Genomic DNA, 16,936 nt, shown 5'->3' on the forward strand with positions numbered 1-16,936 from the left:
CTGAAACTCACTTCAAGGCATTGCAAGCTGTTGGATGTGTTTTGTTTTCCTGTTTAGCAGTTACCAGAGATCATATTATGTGCTTGTAGTGCTGGAAGCAATGACAGTTGATATTTTGTTCTAGATACCTTCATGGAAGAAGACTTTAAAATTGGGCTACTAAAACTAAAATCACTGTCCAGCAAGAGAAGTGCCACCTTCCTTCAAACTGTGGTTCATTCTTCCCAAAGGGTGGCCTAACTGAGTCCATCCTGGGAACAACATTCCTCCCATTTTTGGACCTACAGAGAAATTTGTGTACAAACTGAAGATCAAAGATCAGGTCCTTCTCAAGATTTGCCTTTCTTTTAGCTCATGTTATTGCTGTCCCACCTTTTTGCTCTGTTTCATTTCCAGTTCATCTCTTTCTCCTTCTTAGTGTTCTATAGCCTTCTCTCTTTTCTGCATATCCCTGGGTGGTAGGAGCAATATCAACACCTGCAAAAGTGAGGATGCTTTCGGATCCCCTTCTCTATAATAAAAAAAAATAAAAATCTCTTCATGTCTTGCTTGTGTTTTGAGATCTTCAGGGAGTGTCTGAAGAAGTAACTATGGTCTACATTGCTTCATCCATTTCCTTTGAGGATTATGTGCTGGTTACAGATTCAGATTTTTCTATTCTTCCTGACTGGCAAATAATTTTTCTAATCCCAGGCTTTATTCTAGACAAGTTTTTTTAAAAGGAATATATTTTTTTCTAGGTCCTCCTACAACTTCCTTTATTTCTTTTCCACTTCTCTCTCCTCATGCACACAAATGTAAGCTGAAGTGACTGCCAATGTTCTTAGTATATAGCAGTGAAAGTGTGAAAACCTACCGCCTTAACATCTATTTCCATTCCCCATTTAATTTTATAACTTCAAGCTCAATTACATTTTGTGTAGTTTGTGATATTTTTTTTTTTTCCTTTTTGATATCTGGTATTTGTAGCACTGTGAAAAGTTTTCCAAAATCTTGCTGTGGTTTGTGTGTGTGTTTTCTTTTGTTTTGGTTTTTTTTACCTTTCCAACTTCACCAGCAGTAATTGGCCAAGAGAAAGTAAGGGATATGACCTCCTTAAAATTGACATGGTAATAGAAGTACTGCAGGGGTCAGCTTGTCTTACTGAAAATAAAGCAAGTATATTGCCTAAGCTCAGTCTTCTCATTTAGAATTTTCTTATTACTGTATTTATAAAACAACACAATTTAGCCTGAGGTGGAGGGGAACACTTTTAATTATTTCTAAAGGCTATGGCTGTGTTCATCTTGTAGCTCTACAGCATGGGACTGTTATTTAGGGCTGTGTAGTTAATAGTGTACTGAAATCTGAGCTTGATATTTTAATTGATAGTGGTGTCAAGGTTGTTCGCCTTATACCCCCACTTAATAAGCTGTATAGGCATTTATAATTTGTTTCAGTCTGCATCTTACATTTGAATTCTTCTGTAAATACTAGAACACAGGATAGATGCAAACCAATCTTTTTTCCTTAACTGTGTCAATATCCTAGAGATAGCCTTCTGGTGCTTTACTGTGCAATCCAAGCTTGGTTTGGGAATAAATAAATCCCTCTTCCTTTAAAACAGGTTAAGCTGCAAGTAGAATTGCATTAAAATAATTCATAAGACAGTGAATTAATTGTGGTATATGCTTTCTGTTCGTAATGAAGGACACCTTAAGCATGAAGTAGTAGTTGTGTTATCAAATTGTTGTGGTTTAAGCCCAGCTGGCAGCGAGGCACCATGCAGCCACTTGCTCCACTCCCCCCCTGAGTGGGATAGGGAGGAGTATAAAACTCATGGATTGAGGTAAGAACAATTTAATAACTAAAGTAAAATAAAATATACTAACAATAAAAATATAATAATAGTAATGAAAAGGAATATAATAATAAAAAAAAAAAACAAGTCCAAGAAAAGGCAAGTGATGCACAATGCAATTACTCACCACCTGCTGACCGATGCCTGAGCAGCAATCAGCCTGTCCTGGCCCACTCCCCCCCAGCTTATCTACTGAGCCTGACGTTCTCCAGTACGGAATATCCCTTTGGCTAGTTGGGGTCAGCTGTCCTGGCCATGTTCCCTTCCAGCTTCTCGTGCACCTGCTTGCTGGCAGAGTATGGGAAACTGAAAAATCCTTGACTCGGGATAAGTGCTACTTAGCAACAACTAAAACATCAGTGTGTTATCAACATTATTCTCACACTAAATCCCAAATACTATTCCAGCTACTAAGAAGAAAACTAACCCTATCCCAGCTGAAACCAGGACACAAATGCAGGTTTGAAAGTTGAGATCCAGAACAATTTTCTGAAAAACCTGATGCGACCTGGTTGGTGGTATAGTGCTTACTTTACTTGTTCTTACCTGTCAGAGCCAGTAGGAAAAGACGACTAGATGAAGACTTGGACAACTTAATTTTCCTTCTCAAATACAATAAAGCAAGCTAAAAATACAAAGTATTTTCCCAGTCCTCTTTCTTATAGTCAGTTTAATTTCTGTGGGACTGTTAAGCAGTGATCATAGGAGCTCATGAGGCAATTTCTCCTAGTTAAACACTTCAATTGGAAAACTCTGATTTAAAAGGTGACTATTCCCCCCTTCTTCCCTTACCTGCACTTCTACATCGACATATGTATGCATGTGCACACACACAGTTAACTTGCTGCATGGGCCACCTCTTTCATGTGTATGGTAAAGGTTGCCTTTGTTTCCAGTTGCACACCGATGAGGAGGAGTTAAAGAACTCTTCCAATTGATTCAGATGCAGTCACTTTTTTTGACACTAAGATTTAGTGCTGTACGACTTTTTTTCCTTGCTTTGTTAGAATGCTAATTTGAAGTAGTCCTACATACCTACATGACATGTTTTTTCATATTGTACTCATTTGTTAACTCTGTATTCAAGAAGATATGAGGGTGTAGACTGAACATGAACAATAAATGTACTCTTACAAGCTGATTGGAAATCTCCAGTTTTAATGGGATTGTTGCTATTTTTGAAGATGGCAGACTCTGCTCCCTTTCACACAAAAAACTGTGAAGAGTAAATGGATTAAAAAAAGTGCAACAAGTATTTTGTGAAATGGAAGTGGCAATATCTTCTGTGCCATGAAGGTATGCCGTGACATTTGGTTCATCTAAGAAATCTGGGTAATATAATGGGGCTGTGGGAGAGAAGTGAAATGACTCAAAGATTAAGCCAAAACCAAAATGTCAGTGAAGAGGTTTTTGCTCAGAAAAAAAAATATTCAGCATTGAATTTCAAGGTTTATTTGCATAGTTTTGCTTTCACTCAAATAAAACTGAATGTTGCTTGTTTTTACCTGTCTCTTCTCTCTGTTCTCAAAGTCAGGAGTATAGATTTTTGCCAGCTCTAAAATTAGTGCTGTTACTAATGATAATGTTCAAGCTTTAAATTTTTCACCTGAACAAACAAAACTACCTTCAGCAAAAATAAGAAATGGTAAGGGTGTCTAAGGCTCATGTCTCACTTCTTTATCTTACTGTGAGGGTCCCCTGAGCACTGGCACACGTTGCCCAGGCAGGTTGTGGAATCTCCATCTTTGGAGGTGCTCAAAAGCCGCCTGGACAGAGTCCTGGCAGCTGGCTCTGGGTAGTCCTGCTTGAGGAGGGGGTTGGACCAGATGACCTCCAGAAGTCCCTGCCAACCTCAGCCATTCTGTGGTTCTCCAGAAGTTTTCCCCCTGTGTGTGCACATGGGGGGAAATTCTGTACCTTTCATTTCTTGCAAATAGCAGCTATTTGACAGGTACATTAATGTGTGTAAATATGAACTAATGTGCCTGGAACACTAATGTTTTAATAGGGCACAGTCTTATGGGTGCCTAATTGAGATTAACTATTTACCTATATGCTTTAAGCATCTTAATCTTTTTTTTTTTTTTTTTTTTCCCCCCCCCTAAATCCTGGACTGTTACCAGGTATTCATTAGTGCCTATGCTTTTCAATACATACGTGAGACTGCAGTATTGTTGCTATATCACATAGGTGCGGAGACAGGTGTCGCTAGTGAGAACAGAAGATTGATCCAGTTTTCTGAGAACCAAAGATTATTCAAATGAGCATGGAAACCAAAAAATGGGGAAGGCTCATTAGGCAGCTCACTGGCTTTTTCTAGAGTTTGTGCCAACGGTACTTTTGGCCAAAAGCAGTGGTTACCTCTGGGTACTTGCTGTGGTCATCTATTTTTTTTGAGAGTGTTATATGTATTATCCTAATCTTACCTGTCTTCAGAGAGCACTTGTAGTAAATATGAAAAAACATTATTTACAGTTGACTCTCTCCATCACAGCATATTTCTTGTTTATCTGTTTTGACAATTGTGCTACTCTATCCAAGGAAGGAGGATTTGGTGTTCGGGTTGCCATGTAAAACGAAGTATTTTCCAGGTTTGTCCAGAAGAATCTGTTGCTGTGAAACTTGAAGCCAGAGAGGCTGAGATTTGTGCATGTGTGTCTCATAGTGGGGGAGTAAGGAATCCACTTTCTGTGGCTAAGGCTTTCAGAAACCCAGGAGGTAGCTTTATATTTTCCTATGTCTAGGAGAGGCAAGGTTTTTGGAAAGCTTGAAGCAGATCTCTGGGCATGCATCCTTGAATGTTTTGGGTCTTCTAATCCTGTAACTTTCTTCTATAAGGCGAAGGCTCTGTATCAGTGCTCGGTACTTAAACCTTAATCTGTTTGTCCTTGTAACTTATTGCTCAAGTTCAAAACTTGAATATTCAACATATGGTTATTTAATCTTCAAATACATGTATTTGGCTTAGATGCTCACCTTTGAAATAACTCCTGGAAGACTGAAAGCTAGTTTCTGAGCACTGCAAAAATAACATTTTGATAGCTTTTAACAACCTCAAATCCACTTTTATTGTACACAGACTGCATTCTAGGAGTAAATCCATATCCTACCTCTACTACCTTTGATTTAAAATTTGGACTTAATCTGCCCGCTTAAGCCTTAAGGGCAATTTTGTGAAGGTCTTTTTTTTGTCTGTTTTTCCTTTGTGCCTGCCGTAGCTTTTTGCAGAGGACTGATGGCAGAGAGGAATTGGTGTGCTAGAAGAGATCGATGCTCATGGTTAGGATGTTTGAGGTTCTCGTTCATGGTTGGATGCAGTGGTTATGTAGAGAGCATAATTTTCAGGGTAAATGTCATGTACAGATAACTCTCTTGTGCTAAGCAGTGAGGGAAGAGGTGATAAAAGTAGATAAACAATAAAGTAAACCAAACTTTCTGCTTTTAACTTTAAAGTAGACTTTTCAGTGAAATATGCCCAAGCTGGAGTGAACCTGTGTGAGAAGCAAGAGATTGGGTTTGTTTGTGGAGGTGTATACTGGCAAATGGAGAAAAAAGAAAAGTAAAATTGTTATATGAGCAGCAATCTGACGGTCACTTAATGGCAAGGATAGTTGAAGAAAGTGTCCTAATAGCTCTGTTGCTTGAAATTAGTAAAATTAGTGTTAAAAACACCAGTAAAAAAAAAAGTAAATATGATTTTACGTATTTTGTATATTTATATTTGCAAATCTAACACTTGATTATTAGAGCGTTGTTACACTGTTAGACTCAAGAGCAAATGCTATGATATATAACCTTGTAGAGCTGTGATTTGTGTGTGTTGGGAGGGAGAAGTACACGTTCCATTCAGCGCAGAGCATGCGAAGATGGGAGGTGATGGATGCGGCTGCAGCAGCAGCAGCGGTGTGTGGGCAGCCGAGGAGTGAGCAGTACTCCGACTGTACACTTGAGGGCTCCGAAGACTGTGAGGAATGGTGCGGAAGCAATTGCAGTTGAAGAATGTATTTTAACTAAATTGGCGCATTGTACTTGCGCAGTGTTTAATGCTTGCTGGGCCATTTGGCTACTTGCCATAATTGGCTTTCCATTCCCTTGATTGGAATCATAGATAAAAATTTGCTAATCCACTTTCTTTGCTGAAAGTATTAGAAAAGTAATCCATCTTTTAAAAATGCTCGAGCAAAATCATATGGTATAAAAAATACTTTACAGAATAATGAGATTAATGAGAACTGTAAGGCATATGCAATTTAAAACATTTTTCTATGGTTTTAAGGGGAAAAATGCAGTCTGGGCACTATAAAGCTGTAATTACTTCCTTTTTTTATGCACTGCCTTTTAAATGTGCATTACATGTTATGCTTTTGTCTACCTGATAAAATGTGAGTATATATTTAGGAAGAAGTAACTGCTATTTATTTGTATTTTTCTTATGTTTGAAAATAACTGATTCAAAGTTCTTGGCTGTGTTCTTTTCTTCCTCTCCCCTCTTCTGCCCACAGGGCATCAGAGCACGCATTTTGGAAACCCTTGTCATGCTTATTCTTCTTGCACTGCTTATCCTTGGAATCGTATGGGTGGCTTCAGCACTCATAGACAATGATGCTGCCAGTATGGAATCTTTATATGGTATGGAATTAAAAAAACCACCACACTAGTTTGATTTTAATTATGGAGATGGATGTTCTCAATTAAATGTACTTCTAGTAAATGCTATGTGAGTATTGCACAGGTTGTGAAGAAGCTGTATTAATTTAGTCAATACCATTTTTTTCTGTTAAATCCGTTTTTAGCATGCTGAGAAGTCTCATGCTCATGTGAACATGATGTATGCTAAAAACAAGTGACTTAAGTGGAATGGAAGTAAAAGCTGAAGATATTTTTCAAGCTAAAGTACTTGGGAATTTAGTTGCCTGCAGGATTATTAACTGAGTAATTCTTAATTTATTCTTGAAAATACAATTGTTCAATCCTGAATGCTTAAGAAGTTAATTCAGTTGTGTTTGTGACATAAGTAGCGGATTTGTAATAAGCTAAGGCTGTGCTCCATATTTTCTTTACAGACCTCTGGGAATTCTACCTCCCATATTTATATTCCTGTATATCACTGATGGGATGCTTGTTACTTCTGTGTAAGTATTTTCCTGATTATTCTAAAAGATGAATGACTTTACCTTTTTTTTTTTTTTTTTTTTAAGATTAAAGGAAACTTTTTCATTGTGAAAATGAAGATTGTGAAATTTAAGAGTGTGAATTCTTTTTTCTTCATTATTAAGTTTAAATTTACATGTAAATTTGTTAGGTTTGGGTTCCGAAGTTTGAACAAATGCTACGTTGCATTTTGAGGTTTTGAGGAACTTCACACCTCGCCCCAAATCATTTCAACTTTTAACTTTTTAAAGCAGGTATTTGAAAAATAGGGACTCCATTCTGCAAAGAAAAGCACAGCTTTTAAATGAAATGTCTGCAGGAGGTCAGTAGTATGAAGAAGAGAAAGTTATGTTGGAACACTTAGTTTGTCCTATATTCAGTAAGCTATCCTTCTACCTTTTTTAATTGAAAATGTTCCTGTATAGACAGAAGTTGGAACACAGAGCAATTAGCCTTCATAATCACAAAACTGATATCTGGCCAGTCTGGAGGTCTGTTACATGATTGCATATAAAACAAATGTAGTAAAAAACTCCAATCTTATACCAACTGGTCCTAGTCAGAGTTCAGTGATCCATGTTAAGGGGAATAAGAAAGATGATGGAAGGCTCCAAATCCCACTTACAATTTCAGCGCTGCCCCCCCCCTCCCCCCCCCCAATAATTTCTAGAAAATTGCTGAGAGGGGTACAGAACATCTCTCTTTCTAGATGATCATGGTTTCACCTCTTCTCCAGGCTTTATACGTTTACAGTTAACACTTTACAGGGCTGTTACTGTGGAGAAAGGGTGGGGAAGGATAGTTTGAAATATTCTTAAAACTAAGCAAATCTACCTATGAAAGGTATTTTCTCACTGAGACCTTGGTGAGTCTCCTTAGGTTCTCTGTATGTGGAGATTCTTAAAAGTCACTTTAATGGAGGGAGGGGGAGAAGTAAAAAAAAAAAAGTGGTTCTGAATGTTTCATGTAGGCTGTTCAAGAGTCTGATTCACAACAGTTACTGAATGTTTTAATGGGGAAGTTGGCTTACAAACTTCCTGCATCTGCCTTGCACTTTGTTTCAGCAGAGCTGAAAAAACAGTGTATGTTCTGGGGCTATGGTAAACTAGTTCACCAAAATAACTGGAATTAAATGCCAGTTTTTGGAAGTTATTTGTAACTTACACAAGCAAATCACTGAAGTGAGTTAAGGCCCTCTAAGCTGTTATATCTGTGTAGCTGAAAGGGCAGCATACAGCAATGGGAAAGTGGTAGATGCTGGGGTAGAGCTTCTTTAGAGCTTCAGCTGGTGTAATTGCTGAGGCAATGTATGAGTAAGGCTTACTATGGTGGCGATTTGGAGCATTGCTTCCTTTCCCTGTTCTCCTTTTCCTGCAGACTTCCTCTGTAGTAAAGGAAGACTAACTTAAGTTAGCCTTTTTGAATACTCTTGTATTTTTCCTGTAATACATAGTAGTCATAGCGAAACACTAGTTAATAAAAATAAATGTAATCCTTACTATAAAATCTTGTGTGCTTCTCCTTTTTTTGGCAACATTCTTTTATTGTAATGGAAACTATAAATATATATCCTCATACATGCTGTTACAAATCCCTTCCATTTCCTACGCAATTCAGTACTTGAAGGCTGTTCTCCCTAAACTGTTGATTTTTACTAATAATTTTCTATTATCATGGTTTGAGCCTTTCTCCCAACAAGCCTATATGTATCATACCTGGAAACCATAACAGGCTATGATCAAAAAGGGCCAATTGTTATTTCATAGAAAAGTAGCTTAAAATCTGGTAGCTGAGCCTACTATCAACTGAAGTTGCAGCATAACTTTCAGAGGAAAGCATCTGATTTCTTGACCTTACAGCTACACCCGTGCTAATAGATAAAATGTGCCTGAGATGTTCTCCAGTGCTATGGTGAATTAGTGTCGTTCGATCCATGATATTGCAGTTTGCGGAAGGTGGCTGTGTATGTATTGCCTCATGATAATGGTTCCTGGACTGTATAACTCCAGAACTGCACCTGAGGATTGTTTGGGAAAGTGCTAACTAGCCCAGGGCAAATCACGCCAGGGATAGTTCTAGCAATTTACTGGTGTAGGCAATGAAGTCTTAATGCCCAGAAATGTATCCTGGCACTGCTGAATTTGCTAGTGTAGACATAGCCTCTGGTGCCACATGCTTTGAATAATAATTACTTGAGCAAGTTTAAGGTATCTGATTATATGGTGTTCCTCGTTGACAAAAAATTCACAGTTGTGCTCTGGGAGGGGAGAGGTGCTTATCATCTTCAAAACTCATATGATAGCAATGTGTTTTAAAATTCATATTGGAGTTTGAAGCTCTTTGCAGTTCTCTTCAAAACCATGCTTGGTTATATGTGGAATAGCACATTGCACATCCAAATAAAAATTGTTCTTTGACTTACAAATCACTGTTTTGCATAATCTTTCTTCCTTTGCAGTATGCACACCAGTGGGACTTTCACGGATGTTTACAGTAATGGGTCAGTTGCTCGTGAAGCCAACAGTAAGTGTTACACAAATCTGTCCTCATGTGCTGTCTATTATAAGGTAGAATTGCATTAGGGTACTTTCTTTTAGAATGCTTGCACTTCTACATAATTCTCTCTTCAGTTCATGAGAGTTTCTATAGTCAATATTTGTGTACTTGCTTAAACTTTTTCATATAGCACAAAAGCCTGTTTTTTTTCCACAGAAAAAAGTTTTTTTTAACTGTGTAGACTTCCTCTGATTTTCCAATTTATATAACAGCTACTAGCATTAATATTTATTGCCAGTATTGCCTACTATGTCTGTTTTGCAAATGCCTGAAAGGTGTGGGCCTGTTCTGAGTTCAGGAGCAAACGATACAAGACCAAATTAAGGCTGGTTAACAAGAAGGGTACCTGGGGGTATACTTAGATGGGTGAAATGTAGGTAGTTGGCATCTGTAAGAACTTCTTATACATAAATACTGTTTTTGTACTTAGTGCTGCGAGGGAAGGGAGAAGTTTGTTCCATGTACAGGTGCTCTAGTGACTTTGCTGTCATGTCTCCTAGTTTGTATTTACTAAAATTTGGGTGTACTTAGGTCTTGCTTTCCTTTTCATTAGTCAGTTCAACCTTGAAAAGACAAAGAAAATATATACTGTTTTGCTATCTGTAAGCTTCAAACTCAAAGCACCTGATAGTAAGGCAGACAGGCTTCATTTATGTGGTTTTAGCTTCCAACAGCAATGTATATTTGCTTGAAATACTGGCTTATGTGAAAAGTCACTTTTTAATATACTTTTGCAAAATCTGCAGTTACTTTTGTTTAAATCAAGCTGAGTGTGAAGGTTGATAGGCTGATATGATTTGAATGTAGGTCAGAGGTACTGTCCCTTCCCCTGTTCCCTAAGTCTCTTTAGATTGAAACTGAACATAAGAGCTTTAACCTGAAATGAAAACTTAACAGAAAGTTTGCTTACAGTAAAGAAATAGATCTGTAACAGAATAATCTTCTGTGGAGTTACTATTTGTATCAGTATTGTAAAGTTGTAGACTATATATTTAAAATATAGGTTACTAGAACAAAATGAACCTGACTAGATTAGTGCAGTCAGAAAAACAAGTGACTCTGATACTGAGTCAGTTCATGTTTCTGTTTCCAAATACAGATCCTTGAAGACCTAGATGAGCAGATGTATATCATCACTTTAGAGGAAGAAGCAATTCAGAGGAGGCTTAATGGTATGCTTGTTCTGATACTGCTTCAAATTCAGTATTTAGAGTAGAGTGGTTCTGGTCAGGAGTATTGATCTCACTGTTACATAGCTGTTTCTCTCAAAATAGAAAATTTCAGCATCTTAGTACGTAACAAACATTATAGGCTTACATTTCATTGCTCACTGTGTTGTTCAAGATTGGCTTTTGTGTGGGATTTGCTTTGTTTTTAACTTCTTGTATTTAGTATTACAATTTTGCACTTCTTCATAAGGTGTTTCTGTTTTGAAGTATGTCAAAAACAGTATGAAGCTTTGGCTTCTACGAGAAGGAGTATTGCAGCATGGCAGGCACCAATTACGGAAAATGTATTGATTCTATAAACCTGGAAATCATGTTGTACCAATTCTCTTCTGAATTGCTTTTAACTGCATGAATAAGCCATCCATCCACAATTTATAAAATTGCTTTAGGTTGGAAAACCAGAGAATATTCATGTCATGACACATCCGTTGTTGTGTTGTCTTACGACTTATTGTAGCCTTAATTTTCTTAATTTCCTGCCTTTCTCTCTTATTCTTCAGTCTTCTGTCATATATCTCAATCTTTTCTTCTTTCAAGTCTCAGTAAGTCTCCTTTCGAAGTTGCTTGGTCAGGGAAAGTACCTTTGATAACAGTAGATCATGGTGTTCGTCTTTTTTCCAGTGTTTAACATTTGTGGAGGAGTCGTGACTTATTTGTGCTAAAATCAGCCATTGTTTCAGTTTAAAAGTAATGTTCACCTTTGCTGTTTCGGAAGCTTAGGTTTTTATACTGATGTGCATATATATATGTACATATTTACATACAGACACGCAAAAAGGTGCATGCAGTGAATGTCTTTGAAGCTGTTATGGGGTAATTATAATTGTTCTGTGTGTTTGATGTTAGCTAGCAACTGTAAAATATTTGTTACTGACTATTTGATGTTGTCATGGTGATTGTGCTTATGTACAAGAAAAGCGATACAGAAAAATGACCCAGTAGTTATTCAGTTATCTATTAGAAGTAGTGCAGACAGAGCGGTTGGTTTCCACTATTCAAGTGGAGAATGAGATTATTTAGGTGAGGATTGTCTGCTGTTTTTCTGCATAGAAGTCTATGCAACATTGTTAATATTGGAATTTAGTAATGTCAGTCCTGAGGTGGACCTAGTCTGTTTGTAGGCATCTACTAATCGGATCTGGATTTGGGACATGTGCAGGTGGCTCCCCTAATGCAGTCTTTCGGCTACTGCTTCTCTTTCAGTGAATCGGGTAGTATTCAATGTAAAGTGGAACTGCAACCCACCCATGTTCCACAGAGCTCTCACCAGCCTACTCGTGAGAGGTGAAAGATGTGGGGCTTAAATGTCCTTTGACAGGAGAGGGAACTGAATTCTCCTGTTTCACATGCTGAGGGAATGGTATTGACACCACCGTCTGAAGGAATGCTTGAAACCCCATAGTTTGGTGTACAGAGGAAAATTAATGGGCTTAAGCCGAAAAGTAAATAAAAATCTAAGCTGAGATATAGCATGTGGGTGGAGGGCAGTGTGGTATATGCACAAGAAGACACTCTGCAAGATTTTTGTGAGTAATTATTTAGCTAATTTTAAGTATGGTTCTCATTTATGTGGCCGCATGGAAAGCTTCATCTTCTCTGCCAGAAGTCTTTCTAATACGTATGAATTACGCCAGAAAAATAGATACCTTTTTTGCCAGAACTATGAAGACTCGTGCTTATCGTGTATATTGCATGTTTAAAAAATGTGTACAAAAGCAGGTGTGGTGCTAATTACATCAGTAAATGTAGTGCTGTGATGTTAGACGCCATAATCTGTGACTTAACACACAGATTGTGCAAGTGTTTTTGTTGTATCGGAGCAGATATATCAGGCTACGCACTTCCCGTGCCATGGCTGTTGCAGCTCTTCCACAGCTGTGGTAATGGAAATACATACATGTGCTTAAGTAACCCTGCTGGACAGTTTTGCAGTGAAGTGTTCTAAAAGATATACTCCATTTATACGTATAACCAAAGAGTTGAATTTTTATTAAGACTGGAGAGGACAAGAGCACAGGCTTAAGTGATACTTGATGATTGTCAGTGCTGATTTTTTTTTTGTTTTTTTTTGATAGAATAATTGCTACCACACTCCTAGCACTAATTTGCCCTGTCCTAATTAATGATTTCTTAGACAATGTCTGGACATAGGAAGAGGATAACATGAATCACCGTTCCTGCTGAATAGGCTGGGTAAAGCATGTGTTTTCAGAGAAGGAAAAAAGTTCAGCTGTGTGAGCTGGTGCAATTCTTGATTCATATAGATGCAACTATCTTGGTGGTGATGCAATTGACAGAGTATTCTGTAAAGCTTTTTATATTTGAAAACAAATTCTTGATTCATATAGATGCAACTGTCTTGGTGGTGATGCAATTGACAGAGTATTCTGTAAAGCTTTTTATATTTGAAAACAAATCTAACTGTGAAACTGCATATCTTCTTTGCGGAAACTAATTTTCTTCCTTCTCAGATGTCTACAGTGTATAACTGAAAATTGGAGGAGGAGGGAGGGGAAAGTTTGATTGTGTTATCTACCCTAGTATTTTTATCTATTGAAGAGATACTGGGCTTTGGGAAAATGTTTGTTTCCAGTGTATTATATTTCAGTACCCACATCACTCCTACAGTCGAAGAATAAAGCTGGGACTTTTTTATATTAAAAGAAAAAAGTTGCCTTCAGCTATTAGTTTTCCTGAATCCAAAGAGACGGGTGGGGTAGGATCAAAAATACTTACTTGATCAAAGTTATTGGCTCTGAAGGTATCCTTACCTATGTAAGAAAGATGAAAGGTGTTGTTTTTATTGCACGCTAGTAACAGTGTAATTTTGAACTAATTGGTGTTGAACTGCCAATCACCTAGGGGGAATGCAAATAGATACTCTTACAATTTCCTTTGAGGTACTGAAATCTTATGTCGGGGCTGGAAGAAAAACAGAATAATACCGTTAAATTGACCTTAAATGAGCTGCTTTGTGGCTTTCTTGGAGAATCCCTTCTAACTTTTCATTGCTAGTCCAAACAAGTCTTGTCTACCAATTTGATTTATTGGCTAGACAGCGCTGACATTGAACTTTGTGCATGTTTGAAATAAAGCTAATGTTATAGAGCTTTTAAGAATTTAGCTGCATCCTTTTCAAATACTCTTTTGACTGATCTGAAACTTTGCCTTCCCCTCTCATAAAATATCCTTTTGTACAGCAACCTGTTGTTTGATACTATTTTTAAGGAGGAACTACAACAGCACTTAAATATGATTCAGAATTTCTACTGAAGTGTCTTTTACGGACCTAATGCAATCACGCTGACTTTGTTGGAAAGAGTCCTGTGAATATCAGTGTTTTGAGCTCTGGATTTTTATATTGAAGGCGGGGAACAACATATATCTTGAATAAAGCTATTCCTCGGAGATCCCTAAATCAATTATGGAGAAGAAGAAAGTGTCAGATGCTAACTTGAGTTCTCTTACTTTTTCAACTGCATCCATTAAAGTTCTTGAGACTTTTTCCACTGAGCTCTATAGTTATCCTTTTTCTTAACTCATAGTGATAAGTCATTCCATAAAACAGATGTTTTAGAGGGTTTATTTTGAGAGAACGCATCAGCACAAAAGCTTATTTTTATGATGATAATAAGGTTTTTATGTAAAAAAAACACCCCACCAACTTTTTCTAAACCCGTCCATATTATGATTACTTATTTTAAAAACACTGAGAAATTAAACTGACATTCATACTGCAGGTACTTCAAGTGAGTAGAAGTTGTTACAAAACAGCATTTGTCGGTCTTGCTGGTTAGTCATGGGATTTGAGATATGTATATATTTGAAGCCCTGTAAGTATTACCGCATATGGATTATGTCACTGATATCAAAGAGAAATGTTTAGGCATAGCACAGAGGTTATGTGTTATTTGCAAAAATGTGTGTGAAAGAAGCATGCGATTAAACATGTAAAACTTAATTTTCGAAACAGTTGGATGCCTCATTGGTAATTTGACTGCATTGAAAAAATCAGTATTAATATTCTGAAATAAAAAATAGTAAAAGTTTAAAACAAAAGCCCAAGAAATACTCTTATATATCTTGGTTTTCAGGTAGGACCTCACTGTGCTGGAATGTGGGGGCTGATGGGATGACAAATTCACCTTCTCATCTTGTACTGAGATTTCTGGATGGATGAGCAGACAACAGAAAATAAGGAAATAATGAGACTGGACTATAAAGTAGTGTTAGTGTGCCAGCAACCTAAGTGCTATTTAGTTTTTGTAGGCAAATGATCAAGATATGAGATAAAAGCCTGGATAAGACTATTAATCTCATAGAAATTTATTGGAGAGTGTTTAAAAAAAAGTATCTGGAGCATGGTGCTATTACAGGTTAGCCTGCAATCAAAGGTGAGGCTGAGGGTAGGGAATGGCCAACAGGCGAAGGGTGTCAATGTAAATCAAGAAAGCAGATACCGGAGAGGATTTAGGGTTTATTAAGACCTTGAATGGTCACTGCCACAGAGTGTTTTCGCAGAGTGAGATTGGCCTGGAATAGACAGGGAAAATATAAGCCCTCTTAACTTATTTTCAAGTGCAATCATTCAGAAATAAAAGGGATGAAAGTGGGGCAAAGATGAGTGGAGACTGTCTCTAACTTAACCTGGGAAGAATATTTCCAGTTTGTGATTGCAAAGAATAAAAGCTAAAGTAGAAATTATGAGATTGGGACTGAAACAGCAGATCTCTAGTCTGCATTTCAGAGCTGTCATTGCTTGAACATGGTGCAGTTGTTTGTAGAGGAACTGGAATCAAGGAGAGAAACCACAGTGTGCTTGCACTGGAAAAGCTGGGTGGCTGGAAGAGAATGGGAGGTTGAAGGGAAAAAGGGTGGAGAGGGAAAATGGGCTGGGTTTCCTAGAGCCCCTGTAGGGATAGGAGGAAGACTTGCTGAGCAACTTTTAGGCAAAATTAGGAAGGGAGAGAGGAATTAATATTCCAGTTGTCAGTTTTCAGCTGGTGTAGAGGAGGGAGTTTGAGGAGTTGCACAAGTGACATGCATATGCTGTAAACTGTAAAAAGGAAAGAAAGAATGTGGTCTCATGGGTGGTTGTGAGGTAGATCTGATTGTGGTTGTCAGAGGGAGCTTTGCAGCAAAAGACTGACCAAATCAGGCAAACTGATAAGAGCAGAAGATAGGTCAACAAGCAGGTCAGCAGTATGGAAACTGAGTTTGCTGAGTACAAGGGATTGGGGAAAGGGAGAGAGGGGCAGAAGCTGAAGCTGGAGGCTCAGCCAACAGCTTACTTAGTTTGGAGGCAAAGGTCCACTTTGTCTTCAAGTTGCTAAATAATAATGCCCTTGAAGGGCATCCAGAGATTCTTTGCATCTTGATATATGAATCATATAGAGATACAAGAAGGAGGCATCTGAGCCATCCTGCATCAGGCTGCCCAACCATAACTGGTTTATGACAGAAGGTCGCACTGTGAAACCTCTGATGTGTTGAACTCTTCTGGTTAGACAGAATTAGATGGTTCTTGACTAAGCCTCTGTTTTTTGAAAAGTAGTTGAAGAGTCTCAAAGAAACACCTGCAATTTAAAGGCACAAGTGTTAATGTGATGCTTCCTAAATCTGAATTGTCATAGTGTGTCTTACAGTACTATAGTTAGTCTCATCCAAAAGAAAATACTTTCTTCTGTTTTAAAAGGTATATCTTCCACAGTGGAATACCAGACAGTAGAGTTGGAACGGGAGCTTGAAAAAGTAAAAAGCAAGAAAACGAATCTAGGTAATAAACTTTTTTCCTACCGTTTCATGTGGATTGCAGTTTAATAAATGACCTTAAGATGCTGTGTTTAGTTTGTAGCAGTCACTTGATTGATTCCAGTTTGTTCTTACCCAAATTTGTGCATTTGCAGTCCTTTCAAATTTTCATAGTTTCTACAAATACATTATATGGAATTACTACAGCCCTCTAACAAACAAATTTAAGTAGGGAGTCTGATTTGGATCTTATTTTTAACGTAATTTTAGAGAAATTGTAATGCTCTTGACTTCCTTGCATGGAGTTCATATAATGATATGCTGATGATTATTTGGGATAATCTAAGACATTACTTTCCTCTCTGTTTTTGAATTATTTCTACAGAAGTCAAATTGTGTTTAAGAACAG

The 16,936-nt window shown here is 37.6% G+C and overlaps 1 protein-coding gene across 3 annotated transcripts in view; it reads left to right on the forward strand.

Annotated features, from left to right (window-relative positions):
* LMBR1 (limb development membrane protein 1) overlaps positions 1-16,936 on the forward strand; it is a 76,560-nt gene that overhangs the window by 40,481 nt on the left and 19,143 nt on the right. For all 3 annotated transcript variants that reach the window (XM_049798271.1, XM_049798272.1, XM_049798273.1), the window contains 5 exons: positions 6,343-6,469; positions 6,904-6,972; positions 9,450-9,514; positions 10,647-10,719; positions 16,472-16,552. In XM_049798271.1, the coding sequence (XP_049654228.1) occupies positions 6,343-6,469; positions 6,904-6,972; positions 9,450-9,514; positions 10,647-10,719; positions 16,472-16,552 (415 nt within the window). The remainder of the gene's footprint in view (positions 1-6,342; positions 6,470-6,903; positions 6,973-9,449; positions 9,515-10,646; positions 10,720-16,471; positions 16,553-16,936) is intronic.

Source organism: Accipiter gentilis, chromosome 4, assembly GCF_929443795.1.
Source record: "Accipiter gentilis chromosome 4, bAccGen1.1, whole genome shotgun sequence".
Taxonomy (NCBI): Eukaryota; Metazoa; Chordata; class Aves; order Accipitriformes; family Accipitridae; genus Astur; species Astur gentilis.